The sequence below is a fragment of the Brachyhypopomus gauderio genome, chromosome 19 (genome assembly GCF_052324685.1).
Source record: "Brachyhypopomus gauderio isolate BG-103 chromosome 19, BGAUD_0.2, whole genome shotgun sequence".
Classification (NCBI taxonomy): domain Eukaryota; kingdom Metazoa; phylum Chordata; class Actinopteri; order Gymnotiformes; family Hypopomidae; genus Brachyhypopomus; species Brachyhypopomus gauderio.
The window spans coordinates 7,006,197-7,033,211 of NC_135229.1; the positions used below are offsets into that span (position 1 = coordinate 7,006,197).

The 27,015-nt window shown below is 41.4% G+C and overlaps 1 protein-coding gene and 1 pseudogene across 3 annotated transcripts in view; both read right to left on the reverse strand.

Moving 5' to 3' along the window:
- Nucleotides 1-6,400: 6,400 nt before the first annotated feature.
- Nucleotides 6,401-7,181, reverse strand: LOC143483360 (serotransferrin-like; annotated as a pseudogene).
- Nucleotides 7,182-13,543: 6,362 nt separating this feature from the next.
- The window catches only part of LOC143483393 (saxiphilin-like), a 32,645-nt gene continuing 19,173 nt past the window's right edge, over nucleotides 13,544-27,015 (reverse strand). The window contains exons 6-20 of one of the 3 annotated variants that reach the window (XR_013122486.1): nucleotides 26,246-26,470; nucleotides 25,387-25,611; nucleotides 24,466-24,690; nucleotides 17,669-17,826; nucleotides 17,213-17,363; nucleotides 16,930-17,096; nucleotides 16,721-16,817; nucleotides 16,590-16,610; nucleotides 16,326-16,493; nucleotides 15,868-16,021; nucleotides 15,671-15,738; nucleotides 15,329-15,507; nucleotides 14,734-14,917; nucleotides 14,136-14,223; nucleotides 13,544-13,895 (exon numbers count right to left, since the gene is read on the reverse strand). Coding sequence is in view for 2 of the 3 variants with exons in the window: in XM_076982235.1 (XP_076838350.1) it covers nucleotides 13,858-13,895; nucleotides 14,734-14,917; nucleotides 15,329-15,507; nucleotides 15,671-15,738; nucleotides 15,868-16,021; nucleotides 16,326-16,493; nucleotides 16,590-16,610; nucleotides 16,721-16,817; nucleotides 16,930-17,096; nucleotides 17,213-17,363; nucleotides 17,669-17,826; nucleotides 24,466-24,690; nucleotides 25,387-25,611; nucleotides 26,246-26,470 (2,060 nt within the window). In the remaining variant the exon portion in view is untranslated. Of the gene's footprint in view, nucleotides 13,896-14,135; nucleotides 14,224-14,733; nucleotides 14,918-15,328; nucleotides 15,508-15,670; nucleotides 15,739-15,867; nucleotides 16,022-16,325; nucleotides 16,494-16,589; nucleotides 16,611-16,720; nucleotides 16,818-16,929; nucleotides 17,097-17,212; nucleotides 17,364-17,668; nucleotides 17,827-24,465; nucleotides 24,691-25,386; nucleotides 25,612-26,245; nucleotides 26,471-27,015 lie in introns of those variants that run through there. The other 2 variants (XM_076982235.1, XM_076982236.1) reach the window with 2 other exon arrangements.

Here is a 27,015-nt window from a genome sequence, read left to right on the forward strand (position 1 = left end):
GTAGCACATAAGGACTTTGGAAGACAGCAGAGATTAATAGGGGTGAATAGTTGGTATTCCAGAAATATCATTCTGAGGTAGCAACTGGGTAATTCCAAAGAGTAAACACTAGGGGTGTCCTGCAATAGTCGCTGATTCGACTATAGTCGACTATACCCCCTAGTCGACTATGAACGTCATAGTCGAATGTACCATTCTAACAGCGTGGAGGTGCCCATGGATGCAGCTAAGCATTAGTTGTTACATGAAATGTCTTTGTTTTCGTTATATATAGCCTTTTGTCAAATAAAATCATCCTAATTTCTGTTTATAAACATTTTAAAATGGTGTTTGCGCATTAACAATAGGCATCTTCCTTACTACACATTAATAAATCACACCCTGCAGTTGCACAATCCAACCGAGCGGAGCTGAACACGCAGAATACGCAGCATCTACCGAGATTATAATGGCTACTAAAAAACTTCAAAAGTATTTTGAAAAAGATAAAGATGAGTAAAGTGCAAGTTATGTCATCAACGTCTTTCATTTCGCACGACAACAACCAACATGGCATACCATTTAAAACGCGTAAGGCGAAGAAAAAAAAACAGTTCAGCCGTTTGTCGTTTCGGTCGTGTCTCGTCGCGGTGCGTCTCGGCAAGTAAGCCTATAAACATTTTTTGTTGTTTGCTTTTAAACCCCGTTACTTGAACCTTTCCTTATATTTTTATGCTGTTGTGTGTCAATTTTTTTATATTTTCAGGCAGGCATATTTTATTTAAAATATTTTTGACATTTTGCACAGTGCCTGTCTGACCGTTCGATATGCGCAATGCGCACTGACGGTTAATGTTCTCTAACGTTTCATAAAAAAATAAGTAAGTAAATAAATAAAAGCTGAATAAAGCCAACCTACCGTATTTATTCATTTATCTGAGTGTTTTAGGTTTTTACTTTGAAGAGGAAAAAAGTCCTGAATGAGAACGGGATCCCGTTTAAGATGCTCTAAATAAAAAATAAATAAACCCGATTCGACTAAAGGGGAAAGCTGACGAATCAGATTCGACTATGAAAATCCTTAGTTGAATACAGCCCTAGAGATTAATGACATATGCAATGGTTAGACTGCAATGGACCATGGTCCTGGAAGCATCACTTACTGTATTCTAATTCTATCCAAACACCAGAATTGTTGCAGTGGACAGATTTGTTGCATTGTTGCACACTGAAAAAGTTAGACAGTGTCAAATCAAATAATGTCAGCATGACTACACACTGGGTCAGGGGCGCAGATGGTATGTACAGCTTGGTCCCCTTCACTTCAGAATTTCCATCTATATATTTACACTCAAAATACACTCAGAATGTAAGTAGGAACTGAGGTGCAGGTGAGAGTAATGAGAGCGATGGCAGGGGGTGGGGGTGGGGGTGATTTTGGTTGTATGGCTCTCTGTATGAGGTGTGAGGTCTGGCCTTTTCAAACCTGCAATAGTGGTATTCAGCTCTTCAGATAGTTGATAATCACCCATTGTCTGGGATGATGATATTTCCACAGTCTTTAGGCCAGAGTTTCATGCCCCTTCCTTCAAATCCCTCTCAGACGCAATGGAGCCTCACTGACTGTTCAAGTGTTCAAGTTGGAGCAAAGTTCAGACTATGAAGCCATAGCCAATTCCTTAAAGAACTGCCTTTATATGAATTAATGTCAATCAAAGCTTTTAACATCAATAACTCACTGATGCTTTCTTAAACCCAGAGAGGTTTGAAATTAGCTACTGTGTCAGTGACAACCCAGAAGTCACATAGCATCTTCCCCCTGCGGCCAGATTGAACTTTGGATATCACATAAACCATCCACAGATATTCTTGAGTTAACTGTGACACATTATTCTGACGTCTGGACAGAAAGCATAGTGAAATTGAACAGATTGTCCCAACAACACATAACATCTACTGGTTACTTTATTCTATTCACGAACATGGACAGAGTCATGGTTTAATGGTTATGGGGCGGGGGGAAATCTTCTTAGTTAGAACAAAGGTCATACCCCATAATTTGCGTGGATTACACTGCTAAACCCCTTCACAAATTTTGAAAATGCACACATTTTGAACAGACAATTAATAAAGGCCGATAAAGACCTATCTTCATACGTTAAACCTAAATATGTGCCCAAAAACTTCAAGTTAATAAAAAAATTGATGTAATAAATCACATTACCATGCTATCATTTTCTTTGCATACAATAAAATTTGGTCAAACACAACTCGACTATCTATTCTACCTTGGAGATTCCAAGCAACTACATAGCACTTTTGTAAGTCACTCTGAATAAGAGCATCTGCTAAATGCTGTAAATGTAAATGTAAATGTAAACTCAGCAGTTGGCATAACTCAAAAAGACGAATGGAAAATATTTCCTTAATATTTTTGCTGGCATAATACTTTATTTTTTAGAATGTAAAATGTAAAATAAATATGTAAAGAAAATATAACTGGATTCATTTACCTTAATTCTGATTAATTCTTGATGGTATTCAGATGATTGCATATGTTACTGGGGACTTGTGTTATTGGAATTAACAGACTAGGTTGTGCTTGATAATGCTATAAGCTGCCTACTTGGACACGGTGATATCCTACATCAGCTTTTGTGATAACTTCTGTGTTCCCACCAGGACTTGCATTAAACACAACAATGATGGGCCCAGGTTTAGTGCCAGACTGAAACAGCTGCACCAAACCAAGCAGGAAGCCTATAGAAGTGGGGATGGACAAGGAATCCCATGAATAAAGAAACTGTGAAAAGCTTCTCAAACAAGCTCCATAGAATGATGTCAACCAATGAGCCATCAACCATCTAGAAAAGCCTGCTGGACATCACCAGCTACAAAAGGTCACCTCCTGTAGTAGACAATGGGAAATCATCAGCTCCCTGACGATCTTAACACCTTCTACTGCAGGTTCGAAAAGCCCATCGCCACATGCACTTATGCAAACACAAGCCACACCCCATTGACACCCAGATACCCAGTCAGCCCTGACGTTCTGTGAAGATATACACTGACTCTTCAAAGTACAAACATAACGAAGACTGATGGGAGTTTCACCCTGTCTGTGGGTCTGTGCAGACCAGCTCTCATCTGTCTTTACACCTTCAACAAGTCACTGGAACTGTGCAAAGTAACCTCCTGTTTTGCCTATATCCAAAAAGCCATCACACAATTTAATGATTGCAGACCTGTTGCCCTGACCTCTGTGGTCATGAAATACATACACAACCCCCTTTAGTTTATATCAGGGGTCAACAACCTTTTTGAAACTGGGAGCTACTTCTTGGATACCAATTATTGCGGAGGGCTAGATTGATAAGCATAAACCGAGGCTAAAGTTGTTGAGACGGGGGGGGGGGGGGGGGGGGGGGGGTTGTTGGCGAACGAAAGTTGTTGAGCGGAGGGGGGGGTATTTTTAAAACAAGCCCGCGGGCAACTCATAACGTCCTCGCGGGCGACATGGTGACCCCTGGTTTATATACTGGGCCAATAGCTTGGTGGATGACATGGTAAACATGGGACTTCAACTAATCCTTCAGCACCCTGAACACTAAAGAAGTATGCACTCTGTTCTTGGATTTTATCTTGGCATTGAATATTACCAGCACAGCACAATTACTTAGCAAACTCCTTTAACTTGGAGTGCTGGCTTCAAACTTCAAACAGCATCTTCACTGGCAGAAAACAGCCAGGCAGATTTGGAAAGTTCATCTCAAGAGGGTTATGATTTGTACTAGGAACATAAATGCTACAAACCTCATTGAATTGTGAATATTGTGAATTTGTAAGCCTTTTTTACTGTACTTTTTTTATCTGAGACATAAGCAGAACAAACGCGAAGAGAGTCCATGGTGTCTACGTAGGTTGAGCCCAGGAAGTCCTTATAGGACTTTGCTGAGGAAACTTATTGGAGATATTTAGTGGAATCTTTAAAGAGTAGGTTTGAACCATAATCTAACTGGAACACCTTGAAGGGAGCTTCAGAGAAGGTAGCACCAAACTTGACCTGAAATGAAATCAATGAAAGCACAAAGTCACTCATCTTCAGTGAGCAGAAAATGAAGGTGTTGTGATATGTATTGTTTTTCCAAGATCTAATGAACCCCTGCAATGTCAAGTGGTAATACTGTGGGGACTGTGAACTACAGAAACAAAGGAACAAAATAATCAAGTTATATGGAAGCATGATGGTGCCTCCTCCGTATGGTGTCTGTTTTTGTTAATTAATGTTGTCGATTGTACATCAAATTCATTTAGCTGGAACAGAGAACAGTTGCTGACCTTCACAGACAACATTGCTCCTGGAATTATACCACAATTTATTCAAGATTCATCAGAGTGTGAGACGCGGTGCGGAGTGGGAAGAGCAGGGGAGGAGGAATCTGCTTCTACATCATCGAGCGCTGGTTTAGTGACACTACCGTATTGTTAACGTCATGTTCTCCTCATCTGGAGGCTCTGTTCATTAACTGCAGGCTGTTTTACTCTCCCAGAGAGTTTAGCTCGTTCATTCTGGCCAGGGGGAACTAGTGAACTCTCTAGTCCACTAGTCCATAGTGACTAGTAGACTAGAGAGGCTGAGAGGCTGCAGGGCTGCATTGAATCCACAAACTGGGCTGTGTTTGCAGAGGCGACAGAAGGACTGGATGAATACACAAACACTTTGTTGTCATACATACGTTTCTGTGAGGACAGCTGTATCTCAACCACACCACGGGTTAAATATAGCAATAACAAACCCTGGTTTACTGCAGAACTCAGGTTTGGCGGGAAAAGGAGGCAGGAGCGGAGACAGAACAGCCTACAAAAGGCCAAGTACAGACTGGAGAAAGGTATTAAAGTTGCTAAGAGAAAGTATTGAGAGCAGTTGAATAGCCACATCACTGCTAACGACCCATCCTGGAATAATCTTCAGTTTCTCACTGACCACAAGGTGAGAAAGAACCACCCCCCCCCCCCCCCCCCCCCCCCCCCCACATCTCCTGAACAACCGACAGCTCACCAACGACCTGAATGAGTTCGACTGCAGACTTGAATGCACAAGAGACAATCAACAAATGATCTCCCCCAAACACCCCCCCCCCCTCATCCCCCACGCTGTCTCTCTCCTCCTGCGTGTCTCTCAATCAGCCTGCAGGACGTCCTCAGACTCTTCAGCAGACAGAAGGTGAGGCAGAGCCCTGACCAATGTGGTGCCCTAGGCCAGGTTTTGGTTGGTGCCCCCTGCATCATCAATCATCGGGTTGACTGTATTAAAGAAACAAATAAAAAGCAAATGAATTATAAATATTACCATACAACAAGAAATAAATATAAATGTGTTGCTTAAAAAATATGCTAAAACTATTTTACATAAAGTAGTGCAGAGAAGAACTCTGCAAATATTAATAATAATAAAAAAAATAAACCAAAACTACCACCAGTGCAATTTGCCTTCTGCAACATTGTTATTATTTCAAAAGTGAATCTGCAATGAACAGAGGAACATATGTGTGTTTTAATATATATTTATTTAAAAAACTTGCTGAGGTAATCTTTTTAATAATTTTCATATTTTAAAATATTGCTAAGCGGGTGATAGGTGTCGTGTGTTGTTATAATTATAATAATTAATTTGACTAATATTAATAAACAATTAAATTATGATTATGTGGACTGTTCATTTGTAAAAAAAAAAAAAAACAAAAAAAAAAACCCAAATAAAACGCATGCACGCGAGCACCCTCCTGGACAGATGGCGCCCCTAGTATTTGCCTATATTGCCTAGTGGAAGGGCCGGCCCTGAGGTGAGGTAAGCCCCGGGCCCTGACTCAGTCTCTCCATAAACCCTAAAACACTGCTGTGACCAACTAGCAGCAGTCTTCACCTGCACCTCCAACAGATCACTGGAGCTCTGCTGTGTCCCAGACTGGTTCAAAACCTCCACCATCATCCCAGTCCCCAAAAAAACCATCATCACCTACACTAGTGTTCTGTTTGTGGACTTTAGCTCGGCTTTCAACACCGTTGTGCCGCAGCTACTTCAAACCAAACTGTCCCAGCTGTCAGTACCAGACTCTAGTGGATTTGGATTCTGTGGATTTCCTGACAGTATTGCACTGTACATCTCAATATGTTCCTTCTGTACGTTAACACCAACTACATTAACCTCCCTTACCTAAAACCTCCTAATATATATATATATATATTTATTGTTTATTTACTTCTTCCCTAGTGAAGTACTTGTAAATAGTCTGTGTAATTGTTACATGTCATATTTGTGTTGCTCTCACCAAGCCAAATTCCTTGTATGTGCAACATACTTGGTGAAATAAATAGATTCTGATTCTGATATGAAAAGGTGATGTTGACTACCACCATCTTATCATTGGGTGACTAATACCATCTCCTTTGCAGAAATCTCTGCATTTTCCTGCTGCTTCTTGAGCACAGATACCACTTCATTGTGCTTCTCTGGTCGAGTCACGATGGCGTGGGCTGGAACTACTGCAAGGTTACAGGTGCTGTAGCTCAGGTGCTGTAGGACAGATCAGCTTAAAGTCTGCTGTTTTCAGAGATTTAGCCCACTGTGGACCTTTTCCTAGAGAGGAAGTGCAGAATGTGTGGAAGGCCATGTTTAATTAACTGAAACTCCTTCTCATTGAAGTTATGTGACTCATTAGACCCCAAATGTGGTTGATTGTTAATTAAAATGTTTACAGTACAAAGGACTAATGTTATAACTTAGCATTATTAGGAACATCTTACCATCTGTATTTTCCTGTACAGTTGTATATTTAACAAAGGCCACATCACCAGTGCCTTCAGACAGACACCTGTGAGAGAACAGTCACAAGCACAATAATACCATTTCAGAATCTACACATGACATATAATTGGACCTGACCAGAATGTTTTATTCACATAATAGCACATAAAGTGCTACTGGTTTCATGGGAACCATACCAGAATGCCCCAGCATAGCCGAAGTAAAGCTCATCTGAGCTGGCTTTGCATTTGGCCACATGTTCCCCGAAATAGCTGCTACTGCCTGCACACAGTGCACACAGGCTGGACGTGGGGTCTGCACCATGCACACAGCTCTCACTGAAGAAATTTGCTGTGGAATAAAAATAATAAAATAAAATAAACAAAATAACGGGCATTGTCAAGCACTTTATTGCCAAAAAGTATTCGCTCTCCCATCCAAATTATCGGAATCAGGTGTTTCAATCACATCCATGGCCACAGGTGTATAAAATGAAACACCTAGGCATGCAGACTATTTTTTTTTTTACAAACATTTGTGAAAGAATGGGTCCCTCTTCCTTGTTCCTAAATATTCCACAGTCAACTGTCAGCTGTATTTTAAGAAAATGGAAGTGTTTGGAAATGACAGAAACTCAGCCATGAAGTAGTTGGCCACGTAAACTGATGGAGTGGGGACAGTGGATGCTGAAGCGCAGAGAGACTCTCGTAGACAGATTTTGACCACCGTGCAAAGAGATGAGACTTGCAGACAGATCTTGAGCAGCGCGCAAAGAGCAATAAGACTGGCAGACAGATTTAGAGAGTACTGGGTCGGCGTTCTATGGTAATCATGAGCAGGTGTGAGTGTTTGACGAATGCTGTTAGTTACATTTAAGTACACTGTTGAGACATTGTTTGTGCTAATGCATCAGAGAAGCAACCCTCTTGTCTACCAAGAAAAACCCCAAAACACAGGCAGCGAGCCAGGGAGCTATGAATAAGCTCACTCCTGCCCTCCACCTTTGGCTCTCCTTCCACCTTCCACCCTCTGAAAGTCCAGCCTCTTTCAAGAGGATTTGTTCCAGAACCCAAACTGTGTGGTGAGGTGAGCCCAACTATGTAAAGTTGGTATCTCTCAGCCTCACGCACCAGCTTAGGCTCCTAGTACTCCTAGTACTGCCTCTCCTAGTACTGCAGTCATGGCCTGGCGGTTAGGGAACTGGTCTTGTGACTGGAAGGTTGCAGGTTCGATTCCCAGACCTGAGGCCATGACTGAGGTGCCCCTGAGCAAGGCCCTAACCCTCAATTGCTCACTTGTATAAAAATGAGATAAAAATGTAAGTCGCTCTGGATAAGGGCGTCTGCCAAATGCCATAAATGTAAATGTACTGCCTCTACTGACCCATGTAGCTCCTTTGGGCTGAGTCCGGTCATAAGTGCCTGACATGTAAAGCTGGCACTTACATGTTTGCATAAAATAAAGGTGTAAATGACCTATAAGCACACATATGTTCAGCTAAGCATACCATGACAGCAAGGGGCAAGAGCTCATCATCGAATGTCACTGAGTGAAATAATGTGTGAAGATGAGATATGATTGGACTAAGGTGTAGGACCAGTTTGGTATACACTGATTTACAATTACAAACTTACTACAAATTACAAGTCTGTATCACTTAGACAATTCACCCAGAAAGGTGTGTTGGTCCTTCATATTTTATATTTATATTTAAACAATTAAAATAATAACTCATACATACACCATGACACAGGCCTAAAATCTTATTAATTGCACTAAATGAGACTGCTTACCTGTAGCTGTATAGATGGGATTTCGGGTACCAGGTGATCTGTTCATGCCCTCTATCTTCCCTCTATCTTCTGCCCCAGTATGAAGTGATTATAAATTGAATTTAATAAAGTGATAAAGACCCAAAAGACATATTCTTATGGCAGATAAATTCTAATCATGAAACTAAATCACATGCTGATTTTTTTTTAGCTTTGTGTGTGTGTGTGTTGGTGATTCATTTTAGCACTACTTTTCGGATGCGGCTCCTCCAGCTACCACAGGAGGGTGCTCCTGAGTCAGCACCAGGCAAAGTAGACGCAATCAGCAGTGAATTCAGATTATCATGGAATGAAAATGCATATTAAGTAAATAACATTTTAATCATAACTTTGATACAATCTATGCATGATCACATGAAACCTGATAATTCAAATTAGGAAATACATTTTCATTTAAATAAAGGCACAAATAATGTATGTGTAATGAAATATGAATGTCTACCATATTGCAATATAAATGGAGTAATTGCATTTGAATTTAAATCTTGAGCTCAAAGTTGCACAAGGAACATGCCTGGTCCTCACAAAGAAACAGGTGTAAGTTTGCTGGCGTAGGCAGAATGCCATAAGTGGCTTTTATGATAAAGCTTAGTCTGTTAGACTTCACAGCTCGCTCCAGGAGATTTTATTTTTGGCAATTCCATTCCATCTCATCCACTGTCCTTGCTGCGGCTGACTGACTGCTTTGGCACACCATAGCTTTAGTTTCCCTGGGAGGCTAGTGTTGTTGGTTTGGTTCAGGCCGCTGATGGTGTCCTGTCTGAGCTGTTCTATTTGTTCTGTATCTGTTACGATCCTTGTTTGTAACCCTGCCCCTCATTAGTATTCCCAGGTGTTTGTACTTGGTTTTCCTTGATTTCCCCTGTATTTTATCCCTGGTTTCTGTGTAGTCTGTGCTGGTCATTATGTGGTAACATCCCTGTGGTTCATAGGTCTGTTCTTGTTGGTTTTGATTAGTTTTATTAAATATGAATGACTCACTCCTAGATTTGACCCTTTCCTGTTTATATGACCCTGATTTTGGATTGCCCTTCAAAACACCTTGCTCTGTTCAGCACATGCGTCCACCTCATCACTTCCAGTCGCCACAAACGTTACAGTATCACTGAGGGTGGCATTGTACCAGCATCCAAGACTTTTAATTGGTTTCTGTAGGATTGTAGGGATTGGCTCATCGTTGATGGTGAAAGTGTCATTGGTGATTTGGCCTTTGACAACTGAGATGCTCCTTGACTTGCAGGGTTTGATCTTCATTCCTGCCCAAGATATTTTACTTTGAAGCTTTTCCAACAGCCGTTTTGTGCATGGTTTCTTAGATGTTATGATGGTCATGTTGTCAATGTATGCCCTGATTGGTGGCAGACATATGCCTACATCCACATGCTCCCCTCCATAGCCAGGGTGAATGCCAGAGGAAATATGGTGCATCCCGTCATTATACCGAGTTCCAGCTGCTGCCAAGCTGTAGTGCTCTTATGCATGAAGGTGCTTCAGTTGGGGTTTTGGTGCTTATCCTGCCACTGGGTTTCACTTGACTTATTTTCTGCACTCCTAAGGAAGTATTGGTCAATGCGAGGCCCCTCGCTAGGTTCCTTCAGGCACTCCTGCCAGCATGGGGAGCTAACCCACGCCAGCTCCATTGGGGTCTATTTCCTCCTGTCAGCAGACTCTCCATGTAGTCACCAGGTCTTTTCCCAAGCAGTCACTGGTTTACACCAGAAGTATTACAGTTACACAAAAAAATTATCATTAATTTCACTAAAGGGAAAAACAGGGCAAATCTCCAGCTGGGGATGTTTTTGTATAACATTGCAAAAATGTTAATCAGTGTTGACACAGACCTGTGTACATGGTCAATATAATGTAAGAGAGGAAAGTACAGAGTACAAATTTAAATATCACTGACCAAGTGATGGATCTTTATCAGCCTTATTGCTGTCAGGCAGCTTGAAAACAAAATATTCAAACATAACCTTGGGTCTCTGATAGCTTGAGGCTTGAGTGAAGTTTCTGTGGTACATGCCTTAAAAAGGATATGTGGGGAAATATATCCCACTGTGACACACTGAAATGATAAAAAGCTCTTTAAGTATTCTCACTAAGCATTGATTTCCATCACCTGTCCACCTCCCTATTTACACTACACTCACTCGTTAAATTGTACTACTTGCACATTGGACCCGGTTCTCTCAAAATTACTAAAATAGGTATTTCCAGTTGTGACAACCTCTTCTAACGATAGTTAACTCATCCATTACAATAGGTCACATGCCCAAATCCTGTAAGCTAGCAGTCATTAAACCTCTGATCAAGAAACCAAATCTTGATCCAACTGTACTACTATGAAAGACCAGTTTCAAACACATCATTTATATGCAAGATCATAGAAAAAGCTGTATCCCAGCAATTATGCTTATATCTGCAAATCACATATTTATAGGAATCACATTTGAAAAGTTCCAATCTGTATTTAGGGCCCACCACAGTACTGAAACAGCCCTAGTTAGAGTAACAAATGATCTCCTTCTTGCTTCTCGATCTTAGTGCACATTTTAACAAAATAGATTACAGGATCTTGCTAGAAAGGTTAGAATACTGGGTTGGAATCTCAGGCACAGCCTTTTAATGGTTTAATTTTTACTTAACAAATCCCTATCAGTTTGTAGAGCTCAATAATATTCCCTCAAAACGCACAAAAGTGAAATATTAAGTCCCACAAGGCTTCATATTAGGACCACTATTATTTACATTATACATGCTACCATTGGGACTAGTGGTGTCAAACATGGTATCAACATTCACTGCTATGCATTTGAAACCCAACTTTACATATCAGCCAAACCTGATGACAAATTCAGTTTAGAAAAAATTAAGGCCTGCATAAGAGATGTTAAATGCACCATTATCGCTCCAACTTAATAGTGACAAAACGGAGGTTCTCCTTCTGGGCCCAAAGGCCGCAAGACCAGGAATCTAATGCTAAATCTAGCAGACTACCCCATTACACCTGGCTCAGTAGGAACCAGACTATGGGCAGTCATGGACTGGTGGTAGGGAACTGGTTGTGGGTTTGATTCCCATGCCTGAGCACATCACTGAGGTGCCCTTGAGCAAAGCACCTAACCCCAACTGCTCCATGGGCACCGTGCTAGGGCTGCCCACCGCTCTGGGCATGTGTGCAACACAGCCCCCTAGTAATCACTAGTGTTTGTGTGTTCTAACTGCACAGATGGGTAAAAATGCAGAGGACAAATTTTGATTGCGGTGAAAAATCACAATTGACAAAAAAATAAATAAAAATCTTGCTGTCATACTCGACTCTGACCTATCATTTGATAAATACGTAGATAAAACTAGAATAGTCGAGCATATCAGGCCAGTCCTATCAGCCCGGCATTGGCTCCCAGTTAAATTCAGTATTGATTTAAAAATTCTTCTAATGACATACAAAGCACTGTACGGGCTTGCTCCTGATTTCCTCCAGGAACTTATCTCCTATTATGAACCCCCATGTCCACTAAGATCACAGGGTGCTGGCCTCTTATTAGTTAAAACAATTAATAAGGTAACAGCAGGGGGAAGAGCATTTTCTTATAAGGCCTCCCAACCATGGAATAACATTCCAGAATGTGTTCGGGACTCTGACACAGTCTCAATCTTATAGGTCTAGGTTGAAAACGTATTTAGTTTAGCGTTAGGTAAACGTGCCCCCTTAGATAAAGGTACAGGATCCAGCAGTTCATGGGCGAAGGGCTGTCATCCTGTCACTGCACGTGGTCACTCGTGTTTGACGGTGTAGTGGATGGATGCCAATGTTTCAGAATGCTCCCAAGTCTGTGTTACCTTCTGGTTCTGCCCTTTTAGATAGGCTGTATTAATTTAATGCTGGAGTTGCTGCCACACTCCAGAAATTCAAAGCATTTTCTTTATTTTCATGACTATTTACATTGTAGTAAATAAAAAATAATAATACATTTTATTTAAAGCGCCTTTCATAACACCCAAGGACACTACAGATAAAATGGGAGAAAGGTCAGGTACAGCAGTAAATATAAAACAATTAAGAGATATTAAAAGCAGTCCGAAACAGGAGTGTTCAGATTTGAAAGTCTTGAGTCAAGTGCAGGAACGCAGGGAAAAGGGTAGCGAGTTCCAAAGCTTTGGGCCAACAACGCTGAAGGCTCGTTCACCAAACCGTTGTAGCCGGACTGGGGGAACAACCAAGAGGTGAGCATCAGCGGAACGGAGAGAACGTGCAGGACAGTAGCGTGAAACTAGCGAGGACAGGTAAGGAGGGGCCAGGTTCTGTAGTGAACGGAAGACCAAAAGTAATGTCTTGTACTGAATGCGGTATTGGATGGGTAGCCAATGAAGTGATATCAGTTTTGGGGTGATGTGCTCAGGACACTGGCAGCAGAATTCTGCACATGCTGGAGCTTCTTGATTTTACTGTCCGGCCAGCAGAGCATTGCAGTAGTCCAGTCGACTCGTAACAAAAGCATGAACAAGAGTTTCAGCCGCAGAGTCAGTGAGTGAAGGGCGGAGTTTAGCGATAGATTGTAGATTCACTGTAGGCATCAAAACTATGAACGAACACATGTGGAGTTATGTACTTAACAAAAAAAGGTAAAATAACTGAAAACATTTTATATTCTAGTTTCTTCAAAATAGTAATAGAGCAGTGATTTACTGATTACTGCTTTGCACACTCTTGAAATTCTCTCAATGAGCTTCAAGAGGTAGTCACCTGAAGTGGTTATCAGGTGTGTTTTATTAGGGTTAATTAGTGGAAGCTCATTGAGAGAATGCCAAGAGTGTGCAAAGCAGTAATTGGCTTTAAAGCAATGCATCATCAGAAATTCAAGTTTACAGATTTTACTTCTTTCTCCAAAATCATAATTAGACAAGACATGTTTGGTCTCTTACGTTTCCTTTATTAGACTGACACTGGAAATACTGGGAGATATTTAATATGGATACAATTGTTGTCATTTCTACATCATGTACATTTATGAAAACAAATGTATTTGACCAAAATCTGGCAAAATTAATTTATCTTGCAAACAATTACATCACTTTGTATAGCCCATTTATCATTCCTCTACTACAGAGAAAGTTGGAACTATATTTTATTTTTTTAAATGTTCCTTGCCACTTGTCCTGCAACTCTGCAATTTCATCTGCCATAATGCAATTTCCTTTTGGACAATAGTTCTATTTTCTGCAAACAGTGGACTATTGCTATTTGCATGTATGCAGGGTGCAAGCCTGCTCCAGCTCTGTGAAAACAAAAGAAAATTGGTTCATGAGTACTAGAAACATACAAAACAAATATACAGCACTGTCTTGAAGACAAAAGTACAACAATATAATATCAAACAATGTAATCTGCATACAGATTGCCAAAGCATACATAAAAAGTAAGTTTGTGAAACCCTTGAAGCAGTTGAATTTATACAGGAAACATTTATATGTTTAAATAACCAATGCTACTTATAGAAAAAAGGATGTCAACTAACTTCTCAGCTCTTCCAAATAGTGCAATATGGCCTGGCCTATAACTTCCAATAGACTGGACAGCCGCTTCTCCACTTTAACATTCAAATACTGTAACGAAACAAGAGGCCAGACTGGACTAAGGATTTAATAGCGATAATAAACCTAAACCTGAACACAACCTCTAATACAACGAGGGAAATGAGCCAACAAACCCAATATGGATATTGGGTATGGATATAAGGGGAACATGACAGGGAAGGAACTAGAACCAAGACAGGCACATATAACAATTATGAAAACACAGAACAAACCGGAACATACTAACTTACACGAACAATAACCAGCAACACAATGAACCAAACACAGTGTCCACTCCTCTATACCAGCTTAATCTCTTTCAAACATCACTAATGAATATATCTTAGTGTCTACTCCAACTGCATCTACACCACCTCTAAAGCTCTTGCTGACATGAAAAAAAGCATGTTTGATCACATGTTAATTGTGTATTAGCTGCTATCGCAGAGTCATAGTTTTTTAAACTAAAAATCTAACTTTTTCCTTTTTCCTTCTGTTAAAAAATTCAGTAAAAAGGTTATATTTATAATTTTGTTTTACCTGGAATGCTATCACATTCATGAAGAGAGTCCATGATGGCTACATAGGATACACCCAGAAACTCTTTGAAGGACTTTGCTTGTGGAACCTCTTGTAGACATTTTGTGGAATCCTTGAAGAGTAGATTTTGCCCATCCTCTGACTGGAACATATTGAAGTCATTGCTGGAACCACCAAATTTAGCCTGAAATGCAAAGGAAGAACAATTATTGTATTGGGTGAGGGAGTGAAAAAAAGAAGAAAGTGACCATGCCAGTCTCTGGGAAAATGGAGGATTTAATAGATAAAGTGCACAAACTCAAAACCTGTAATTCAATTCGAACAAAAATCCAGTATTTTTTTAACCAGCAAATCAAATAAGAGTTACTGTAGTGTTACCTTCAAAGGTAATCTTCCTGTAACATTCAAAGCTTCACAGCTAACTTTGAAGTAACTTGTTTACTTAAGTACTGCATTAAATCTGTACTGAATACAGCACTTATGACAGCAGATTATCAAACGCCTCCTGAAAGGATTAAACCCTTCAGTCTAACACTACATGGACTGTGCTTGTTGGATGACTAATACCATCTCCTTTGCACTACTCTGCACTCACCTGCTGCTCCTTGAGCACAGACACCACATCACTGTGCTTCTCTGGTCGAGTCACGATGGTGTGGGCTGGCACTACTGCAAGGTTACAAGTGCTGTAGCTGGAGATGTCAGCAGAGCCACCAGGACAGATCAGTTTAAAGTCTGCTGATTTCAGAGATGAAGCCCACTGTGGACCTTTTCCTAGAGAGGAAATGCAGAATGTGTGAACATCTGAAAATATTGATGATTGAAGTTGTGACTCATTAGAGCTCAAATGTGAGGGGCTCTTAACTACAATGAATACATTAATACAAAGGACTATTGTTATAATCTATTATTATTATTAACACAGTTACAGATGTACCATCTGTATTTTCCTGTACAGTTGTATGTTTAACAAAGGCCACATCACCAGTGCCTTCAGCCAGACACCTGTGAGAGAACAGTCACAAGCACAATAATACAATTTCAGAATCTACACATGACATATAATTGGACCTGACCAGAATGTTTCTTCACATAATAGCACATAAAGTGCTACTGGTTTCATGGGAACCATACCGGAATGCCCCAGCATAGCCGAAGTAAAGCTCATCTGAGCTGGCTTTGCATTTTTTCACATCTCCCCCAACTCCTTTGCCACTGCCTGCACACAGTGCACACAGGCTGGATGTGGGCTCTGCACCAGGAACACAGCTCTCACTGAAGAACTTAGCTGTGGAATAAAAAAATATTTAAAAAAACAAAATAAAGGGCATTGTATGACACGTTGTATGTGTCATATGCAGATGTAGGTCTGGTAAACCTAGATAATGGCAGGTAATTTTTGTTCAGGAGTTGTTATTTATTACAACAATGTTTTATTCTGGTCTTTTGCCAAAAAAATGTGATTGAAATCTATTGAAGTCTATTCAAGTGAGACATTGCTAACCATGGTCTGGACTAACATAAAACACTGCAGCTAATGTAAAATGAAAGTTCAAGCAATTGTAATACCAGAAGATGACAGAAATGCTCACAGAAGTCACATTCTCTGGTTTCCTTGTGGATGACACCCATGGGAACGTTCCAGCCTGCTGTGCGGCCCAAGCCAGTGTGGCAGGATTTTTTGCCTTTCAGTGTCTCCCAGGTCAAACCAGAGTCTTTGTGCACTACAGCCACAGCGTAGTATGTGGAAGCATCTGTGGCTGATGGGATACAATGGATATAAATTGGTTTGGTATGGTCCAAATTTACACTTGACAAAGTACTTAAAACATAAAAGTACAACAGGCTTCACCTACCATCTCCAGAAGCACACTTTGCTATTGAAAGATACAAATAAAGTTAATTAGCTACTTTATATTACACACACTGTATTCATTTGCTGAAATAAAAAATAGTATTTAATATACAGTAAGTTGGTATTCCTCACATTCATCATATTGTTCCACCATGGCTGGTACCAGACCACACTTGCCAGCGGTATAAACCTGCCCTCCATCAATAGCTACTGCATCAGCTTCGTTACGCTGCAAAGAAAAAGCATGAAGAGGAGAGATGACTGTGCCTGTTTCAGTTAAACATCTTATAAACAGCCCTTATGGTGGGAAACCATGTCCCATGCATATGAGCCCACAGTACCAGGATCTTGCGTAAGCATTCGTCAGTGGTTTGGGCACCACTGCACATGATCTTGGCATTGCCTTGATCATCCACTGTGTTGATCGACCACGCATCACACTTGACTGTTTCAGCATGGCCCACAGTACACCACTTAATGGCACCCGGATTGATGTCTGTGCTGATCTCTGAGGAAGGAACCAAAGCTGTTATAACCCCCACCATTCACTGTAACATAAACGAGGGTATAGAATAGACTACACTATGTTGACATTTTTATCTGTGAGAGTATGTTAGGCCTCACCTTTCTTTAGAAACCTGATTGTGGATATGTACTCTGCTCCGAGATATGAATAAGAGTCAGTGGTCTCAGACAGCGGCACCAGTTTTTTGGTCGAGTCTTTGAACATAAGGTTCTTTGCAGTGTAGCCCTCAGAGGAGAAGAGATTGTAACCCTGTGGAGCACAAAGTTAGTCACCATCAAATTCTCTGTACATGCAACATTATTATTCCTTCCTATTATAACTCCTTAGGGAGTTTTTCCTTGCCACTGTCACTCTTGGCTTGCTCACTGGGGGCTTGGACACTTGTAAAGCTGCTTTGTGACAACAACTGTTGTAAAAAGTGCTATATAAATAAAAATTTGATTTGATTATTCAAGTGTTTTGTATGGCTTGCATGGCAAATGTATTTTAATTATGGAGTATTGTTACGTGATAAAAAAGCAATACAGTTAGTTATACTGTTTTCAATAGCATACCTGAAGTTTTCTAAGAACCTCAACGATCTGCTTGGCCAGTTCTGGATTCTTGCGACTGACGACAGCATGTGCAGGGACTTTAGCCAGGTGACAGTCCTTATACTCATTGATGTTCTTCCTGGTGCCATCTTTGCACAGAAGCTCATAGTCAGCCTTATCTAAAAATAAATACAGAAGTAAGCATGTAAATAAACAAACAAGCAATAACTTAATTTCGTTGACGAATAATTTGTCATAGTTTTCGTCAACGAAGTTTTTTCATGACGAAAACGAGACGATAACTAAATAAAAACTATACGAAGGGATAAAAACGATGACGAAATTAATGGACATTTCCCTCAACTAATAAAAACGAGACGAAAATATTGGCCAGCGACGACATCTAATCAGACCCGATTTAGTTTAGTGAAAGGTAGGGATAAGTTAAGAAGAGATCCAACCATAACTACTTTAGGGTACAAGGAGAAGCGGGACAAACCGGGTAACGTCCAATCAGAACTAACGTCTTCACATCGCACAGAACCCGGGAAGACCATACCAGCCTGTGAACTGTGGCCACTCATGAAATTCAACTCGAAGTTAACTCGACAATGTCAGCAGGGAGAAGGTTGAGCAGCGATACATGGACACGTTTCTCCTTTTACTTTGAGAAAAACTAGACAAGAAAACAAGAAAAACATGGTGTGTAAACCATGCGGGACGATGATGTCGGGAAAAATACGACAAATGAAACGTCATCTGTGGGCTACGGCATTGCTGTTTTTACGGCACCCAGTTTTGTATGTTTTTCAGGTAGAGGTACTGATCGTCAATGTTTTGTTATTGTTATGCTCAATTTCATGCTCAAGTTCAGGGGGGTATTCCAAGAAGCGAGTTTAACAAACTCTAAACTTAACCCTGAACTCGGAGTTGTCTTACCCCGATCTGACATACTCAGAGTTTTCGGTTCCAAAACGGCGGATCGAAGTTAAAGTAATCAGGGTCGCTCAACTCTGAGTAGGTTGACCCAGACAGAAGCGCGTTCACGCGGGCATTCTTAATGGAACGCAGATAAATAGGATTTATCATGGACTTAAACGCGAAAATCAGCCGAACATTGTATTTCACACCACTGTAGCTTGAAGTATTAATGACTGCGTATGCAGAATATTTAGATATTATTAAACGTAAATGTAATACTGCGGTAGCTGCTAGAGAAAGGCAGTCAGCATGTCAAAAAATTGCCAACAGAGTTAATGCGTGAGTGAAATAGATATTTTTATATTTAGCAGAAGGGTGCGATTATATTATTATTTTCTCCACCTTTATAATACTGTATTGAGTTTTTAAATATTTTTTTATTGAACACTTACTAATTCCAGGTCTAATCTGAGTGGTGTGAAACACACATGGCATCAGATAAAAATGAAGTATAAGAATATTGTACAAAGTGGTATGGCTGTACATAACTATATCTTATTCTTAAAATATATTATAAAATATATTTATTTACAGGAAAAATGAAATAATGAAACATAACAGTGAATTTGACTGTAACGTATATTAAAAGGTTACAGGGTGGATGGTGGAGTGGGTGGTGGTGCATGATTTAATGTGGAAAGCAGTGATTGCAGATGGAGTCTCTGACAACTCCACCATCTCTGTTGTCACCCACATGCATGTAAGGTTCCTCGTCTGTGGGCATGTCAGAGATGGTAGGCTGTCGCTCTTCATGGTTGCAATGTTGTGTAATACCACATATGCCATTATTATGTGGCACGCCCTATCAGGGGTTACTCTGAGCCCCTTCAGGCACTGGAACCTGGCCTCAAGGATTCCTAGGGTCATTTAAATTCTTGCCCTGGTTTTGCTGTGGGCCTGATTGTAGCGGGACTGTGGTCCAGGTGCAGGATCTGAATAGGGAGTCATAAGGTAGGCCTATAGGACAGGCAGGGATACCCTCTGTCTCCATGAAGGAGGCCGTCATGTCCTATAATCACACTAGGGTTTGCAATGATTTAACTATTACACTGCATGTGAACAACTAGCAAAACTACCGCAGGCCTACTCTGTTCAGATTTGTTGTACAGTGTGGAATCATACACGGATCCTGGCCATCTGGCTTCAACATTTGTGATGAGGTGGGAAGCATCACATATGATCTTGATGGGAAGAACGGTCAGTTACAATAGCTACGTTATTTTTGTTACCATTAAAGATAAGTACATTATTCATTAAGGATTATAAAGATTAGTACATGTACATTAATGCTATGGATGAATTTTCATGTTCTAATGGTGCTGGAATAGGTAGCATATGTAGGTTCCATCAATACAGCCAATCACTCTAGGAAATCCTTAAAATGTAAATGGAATGAAGTTCGTTATATATTGCCTCTCCTTTGCTTAATTTCTTTATTGTCTGTGTGAATTAAAGACAAACCAATGATGCTGTGGAATTCCTCTTTGATGTCCATAACTGGCTTAAGCCCAGGAAACACCACAAAACCGGGCACTAGTCATTTTAATGCCGGACATAGTTTTCGGACAGACCGACATACAGTAGCTTTGATGACAGATTCCGCATCTCCTACACTATAAAGAAAACTTCCACTAGCAAAAAACGAAGACTGATATATAACAATCTGGAGAGAATTTAGGGCTGATCCGCGATGTGTAATATTTGAAATGTTATTATAATGATAAAGTTATTGATGTAAGTAATGGATTGTGCTGAAAACGATAACGTTCATTAAAAAATAATCCGAAAATGATAGTAGGCCTATGTCTATTCGGGGTTTTATAAGGCGTTCCCGACGAAGAACTCAGCGAATAAACTGAGCTTCAATATCCACATGATCTTCGAGGAAAGGACACGTCATGATGACGTGTTTGTAACTCTGGGTCAGGTCCAAGTTAACCTGCCAGCGAGCAGGTTAGCTTCAGAGCATAAGTTGCTATAGTAACTGACTCCGGTTCTCTCTAAGCTCGGTTTCTGGAACGGAAAACCTCGAGTTTCCGTGAACTCTGAGTTAACTTACCCGGGTTTTCTCGCTTAACCCGCTTCTTGGAACACCCCCCAGGTCAATAAAGTTGTTGTTTGGAAATCTGTTATTGTATATATTGCAAATACAAACAATAATAGTCCGTAACTGGTTAATAAATGTTTCATTTTGTGCAAGTGTATATAATGACTATTACACCATTTATATTTTAGTCAACTAAATTATTTTGATAATTAGTCGACTAAAACTAGACTAAGACTAAAGACAACTCTAAGGACAAAATTATGACTAAAACTAAATGACATTTTAGTTAAAAGATTAAGACAAAAACTAAATCAAAAATTGCTGTCAAAATTAACACTGCAAGCAATCAAATAAAAAAAAAAATTTATATAGCTCCTTTCGAAAAAGCCCAAGTTGCTTTCCCTTTATTTCTAAGATTTTAGAAAAAGGTGTAGCTCAGAAAATAAGCTCCTACCTGAGTCACAACCAGGTAGATTAAGTGTCAGGGTTTAAGCCACATCACAGTACAGAAACAGCGCTGATCAAAATAGGTAGTGACTTGATTTTGGCTTCTGACCAAGGTTGTGTCACTTTGCTTATACTGCTTGATCTTAGTGCAGCATTTAACACCACAGATCACAACATTAGTAGATAGATAGACGTTGGGATTAGGGGTGTAGCCCTTACCTATCTTAAATCTTACTTAACAGATGGCTACCAATTTGTCATAATAAAAGGAGATTCTTCAGCATACACAAAGTCATTTTGGTGTCCCCCAAGGATCTGTTTTAGGGCCCCTGCTTTTCTCTTTATATATGCCACCTCTAGGTGACATTGTGCTAGTTTCCATTGTTAGACACTGAATTATTTCTCTCAGCTAAACCAGAGAACAAATCTCAGCTCAATATTGTTGTGGAATGTGTGAAGGACATCAGATGCTGGATACTGTCACTTAATTCTAACAAAACAGAGGTCCTTCCACAGGCAATCAGGCGTATGTGCACCAACTACATAATACATTTTGATGGACTCCCAAACACACCTTCTTTAACAGTAAAAAATCTTGGTGTTATAATAGAGTTAAAATGCACCAGCCAGAGTTCTTATCAGAAATAGGAAATTTGACAATATTGTCCCTGTCTTAGCTACATTACACTGGTTCCTAGTCATATTGATTATAAAATACTTCTAATGACCTACAAAGCACTGAACGGTCTGGCTCCACATTACCTCTGTGAACTCCTAGTGCACTAAGACCCACTTAAAAGGTACAGGCTCTTGTTTAGTACCTAGAATAGAGAAAATTAGTACAGGAGGCAGGGCATTTCCCTATGAAGCTCCCATGCTATGGAATAACCTCCCTGTCAATGCTCGAGATTCAGACACAGGCTAGGCTGAAAACCCATTTATATAATCTAGGAAATAGGCTGCGGACCTGTTCCAATGGCAGAACGGGCACTACATAGTAGGAGTGACCTGCAATAGTAACTGATTTGACTATAGTCGACTATACCCCTAGTGCCCTAGTGTACCATTCTAACTGCATGGGGCTGCCCAAGGATGCTGCTAAGCATTAGTTGTTACATGAAATGTCTTTGTTTTCGTTATATATAGCCTTTTGTCAAATAAAATCATCCTAATTTCTGGTAATAAATATTTTAAAATGATGTGTAGCCTACACATTAACAATAGGCATCTTTCTTACTACACATTAATAAATCACACCCTGCAGTTGCACAATTCAAATGAGCGGAGCTGAACACGCTACAGGATAGTCAGCATATGCCGAGATTATAATGGCTACTAAAAAAACTTCAAAGGTGTGGGAGTATTTTGAACAAGATATATATGAATTAAACAAAATAAAGTGCAAGTTATGTCATCAACGTCTTTCAACATGGCATACCATTTAAAACGCGTAAGGCAAAAAAAAAAAAAAAAAAAAAGTTGTGCCATTTGTCATCTCGTCACAGTGCGTATAGTAGGCCTATAAACATTTTTTGTTGTTTGTTTTTTAAACCCCGTTGTGACGGGCAGGGTGAGCAAAATAAAATAGAAGCGATCACACCAAGTCTCAGGGGAAAAAGGATGGTTTAATAGGAAAAGTGCGCAAACCAAAACCCGTGACTTAGATCCAAATGAAGGATATAATGACCAGCGGTCAACTGGTACAAAGACAAGACATATATAGACGAACAAACCACCCTCAGGTGAGACGAATCGCGGGCTCTGCCCACCTGAGGGACGCACACAACAACCACAATAACACCACAACTGCCGCTGTAGATGGAGGTGACCAGTAGGGGGCCCGATGTACCGTGACAGACCCCCCCCCCACCAAGCCACACTCCCCTCCACTAGGTGTGTGGCACAGCGGCAGCACACAAAACATGAAGGGGCAGGAAGGCAGGGACAAGGCAGGGACACACCCCCTGCAGTCCAGGAGCTGAAACAAAACATAAAACACAGATTAGCTCACCTCCCTGGGCGGGACCCTGGACCGACTGGGCCGTCAACAACACAAAACCATGCCCCGGTCGGTCACAGGGCCCTCACGCCCTAACCGGCATTCAGCCGCTTAGCCCCACAAGTGTGTGGACGAGGAGCTACGGCTCCTTATTTGTCCGAGGTGTGTGTGCAGGTTACCTGCACAGAAAACACAAACGTGCACACACACACACACACCACCTCACACCAACACAAAGCACACACGCGCACTACCCTGATCCCCCCTACAATGGGGGAAGGGTCTCCTCTAATCAGGAGAACCCCCCACGTTACTGGTCAGGGCCTCTGTCAGGAGAGACACCCTCCGTGAAACACTCTGTGGCACGGGACCACAGCCGGTCCCCCCCCCCAAACACACATTTAAGGGGAGGAGCATGCATGGAATTACATTGAACATAACAAATCACAAGCACGCTAGGACACAACGAACACGCAAAGACTAGACAAACAAAAAAAAAAAACGTGTACAAACAACGAACAAAACGAGACCCACACGTGCGCGCTCGTTTCACTAGTGACGCGCCGCTCCGGTTCGCAGTCACTCCCCACATAAAACACAAGACACACGGGGAGCGAGGCGACAGTGACGAGCGGCATCCGCGTCACAACACAACACAAACGAGCGACGCACACTGATCCACATGTCCCATTCGAACGTACACACTTTTAACACCACACAACATGAAGAGATTTCCCAGGGAAGACGCCCTGGTCCTCGCCGTGCCACACACAACACAAACGCATGGCGAAACTCTTCATACAAACAAACAACGGACATGAAGAGCTTTCCCAGGGCAGAGTGCCCTGGTCCTCCCCATGCCACACACACACACACAACAACAACAACACATAAGCACGGCGGAGCTCTTCAAACAAAACACCACGCAAACAAAGCACAGGTGAAGACGATCATGACATGGGCATGGTAGACAGACAGAAACCGGGGTAACAGACAAGCAAGGCGGGGCTAGGGGCACGGAACAACAGAACCACGAGGATCAGAGACATTGGAGTGACAACGAGGAGAGGGGGGCGTAGCCCTACGTGACACTCTAATGTTTATCAGTACATTACAGAAAATAATTAACTTTATCACAATATGCTGATTTTTTGGACCTGTATACTGAATTACAATTACAAATTTAAGTCTGTATCACTTAACCAATTTACCTGGAAAGGTGTGTTAGTCCTTCATTACTATTAAAACAACTAAAGTACTGAAACTCGTATAGACACCATGAGACAGGCCTAAAACCACATAAATTGCACTTATTTCTTTGTGCCACTGCACTAGCCTGGTTACCTGTAGCTGCACAGCTGGGACTTGAGGTACCAGGTGGTTTGTTTGTGCCCTCTATCTTCTGCCCCATACTGTCCACACACCAGCAGTATCCTGTGGATGCATGGCACTGCAGAGGTGTGTAGTTGCCCTTCTCATCACACTGAGGAATGAAGGCTCCTATCAGGTGTTTATTCAATGCAGTCTGTCTCTCCTGCTCACACTTAGTCTTAGGATGTTCTGAAGGGGCTGCAGAGAGAGAGAGATAGAGAGATAGAGTTAGAGAGTGAGAGTGTGTGTGTGTGTGTGTGTGTGTGTGTGAGTGAGAGAGAGAGAGAGAGAGAATATGAAGTGATTATAAATTAAATGCAATAAAGCAATAAAGCACATTCTGGCATATTTTTTTAGCTTTGTGTGTGTGTGTGTGTGTGTGTGGTTGTCTTTCATTTTAGCGCTACTTTTCAGTCAGTTCTGCTATTTGCCCAGTAGATGAGCGAAACAGACATTACGTAAACCACGCATCGGAACAGAAACGCGATGCATAGACGGCATAACAGAGAATAAACAACAAACCGGGAAGCAGGAAACCTTGGAATATCGTGGGGAAACCGAGGGTGGATAATACGTAGCATAGAAATTCAAACATACAGCGCATACAACAACGACAATAACCTACGACTCAGATAACAATAAGAACTCAACAGGAGCAGACAATGATGAGGGGTGTGGAAACAAACTGACGGAGTCATGTCAGGGGAACACGATGAAAAACAGAAAAGTCATGACAGGATGGAGGGGCGGAGCTAAACGTTACAACTCATTGTTGCTGACTTTTCTTCTTTTAAATAAAGGGGGAAAAAACAAACTCATGCATTCACCATGAGACAGGCCTAAAATCACATTAATTACACTTATTTCTTTGTGCCACTGCACTAGCCTGGTTACCTGTAGCTGCACAGCTGGGACTTGAGGTACCAGGTGGTTTGTTTGTGCCCTCTATCTTCTGCCCCATACTGTCCACACACCAGCAGTATCCTGTGGATGCATGGCACTGCAGAGGTGTGTAGTTGCCCTTCTCATCACACTCAGGAATGAAGGCTCCTATCAGGTGTTTATTCAATGCAGTCTGTCTCTCCTGCTCACACTTAGTCTTAGCATGTTCTGATGGGGCTGCATAGAGAGAGACAGAGTGAGAGAGAAAGAATATGAAGTAATTATAAATTAAATGCAATAAAGCAATAAAGCACATTCTGGCATATTTTTTTAGCTTTGTGTGTATGTGTGTGTGTGTGGGGTTGTCTTTCATTTTAGCGCTACTTTTCAGTCAGTTCTGCTATTTGCCCAGTAGATGAGCGAAACAGACATTACGTAAACCACACATCGGAATAGAAACGGGATGCATAGATGGCATAACAGAGAATAAACAACAAACCGGAAAGCAGGAAACCTTGGAATATCGTGGGGAAACCGAGGGTGGATAATATGTAGCATAAAAATTCAAACATACAGCGCGTACAACAACGAAAATAACCTACGACTCAGAAGACAATAAGAACTCAACAGGTGCAGACAATGACGAGGGGTGTGGAAACAAACTGACGGAGTCATGTCAGGGGAACACGATGAAAAACAGAAAAGTCATGACCGGATGGAGGGGCGGAGCTAAACGTTACAACTCATTGTTGCTGACTTTTCTTCTTTTAAATAAAGGGGGAAAAAAGGAACTCATGCATTCACCATGAGACAGGCCTAAAATCACATTAATTGCACTTATTTCTTTGTGCCACTGCACTAGCCTGGTTACCTGTAGCTGCACAGCTGGGACTTGAGGTCCCAGGTGGTTTGTTTGTGCCCTCTATCTTCTGCCCCAGACTGTCCACACACCAGCAGTATCCTGTGGATGCATGGCACTGCAGAGGTGTGTAGTTGCCTTTCTCATCACACTCAGGAATGAAGGCTCCTATCAGGTGTTTATTCAATGCAGTCTGTCTCTCCTGCTCACACTTAGTCTTAGCATGTTCTGATGGGGCTGCATAGAGAGAGACAGAGTGAGAGAGAAAGAATATGAAGTGATTATTGTCAGGGTTAGACCCAGGCGCGTGCCTACTGCCGCCACTAGGAGGAGCACGCGAGCTAGACCTGGGGACAATCAAGCCAGATAGACTGCAGCTGTCTGCAGCCTATTTAATACAGGTAACTTCAGCAACACATTGCTGAACAACCGCCTTCAACACGCCCTCTGGGCATTACGAGTACTTGGTTATGCCGTTTGGGCTTATGAATGCACCCGCGGCTTTCCAGCGGTTTGTTAATGGTGTACTAAGGGAGGCTCTGGACGAATACGCTTACGTGTACCTCGATGACATCTTAATATATAGCCGTTCCCTTCAAGAACACCGGCAACACGTACGCCGCATCCTCCAGTTGTTACTAGAGAACCATCTCTACGTAAAACTGGAGAAGTCCCTGTTCCATGTCTCCGAGGTAGCCTTCTTGGGGTTTATTGTTACCAAGGGTCACCTGACTATGGATCCCGCCAAGATCAAAGCAGTGACTCAATGGCCCGTGCCCACG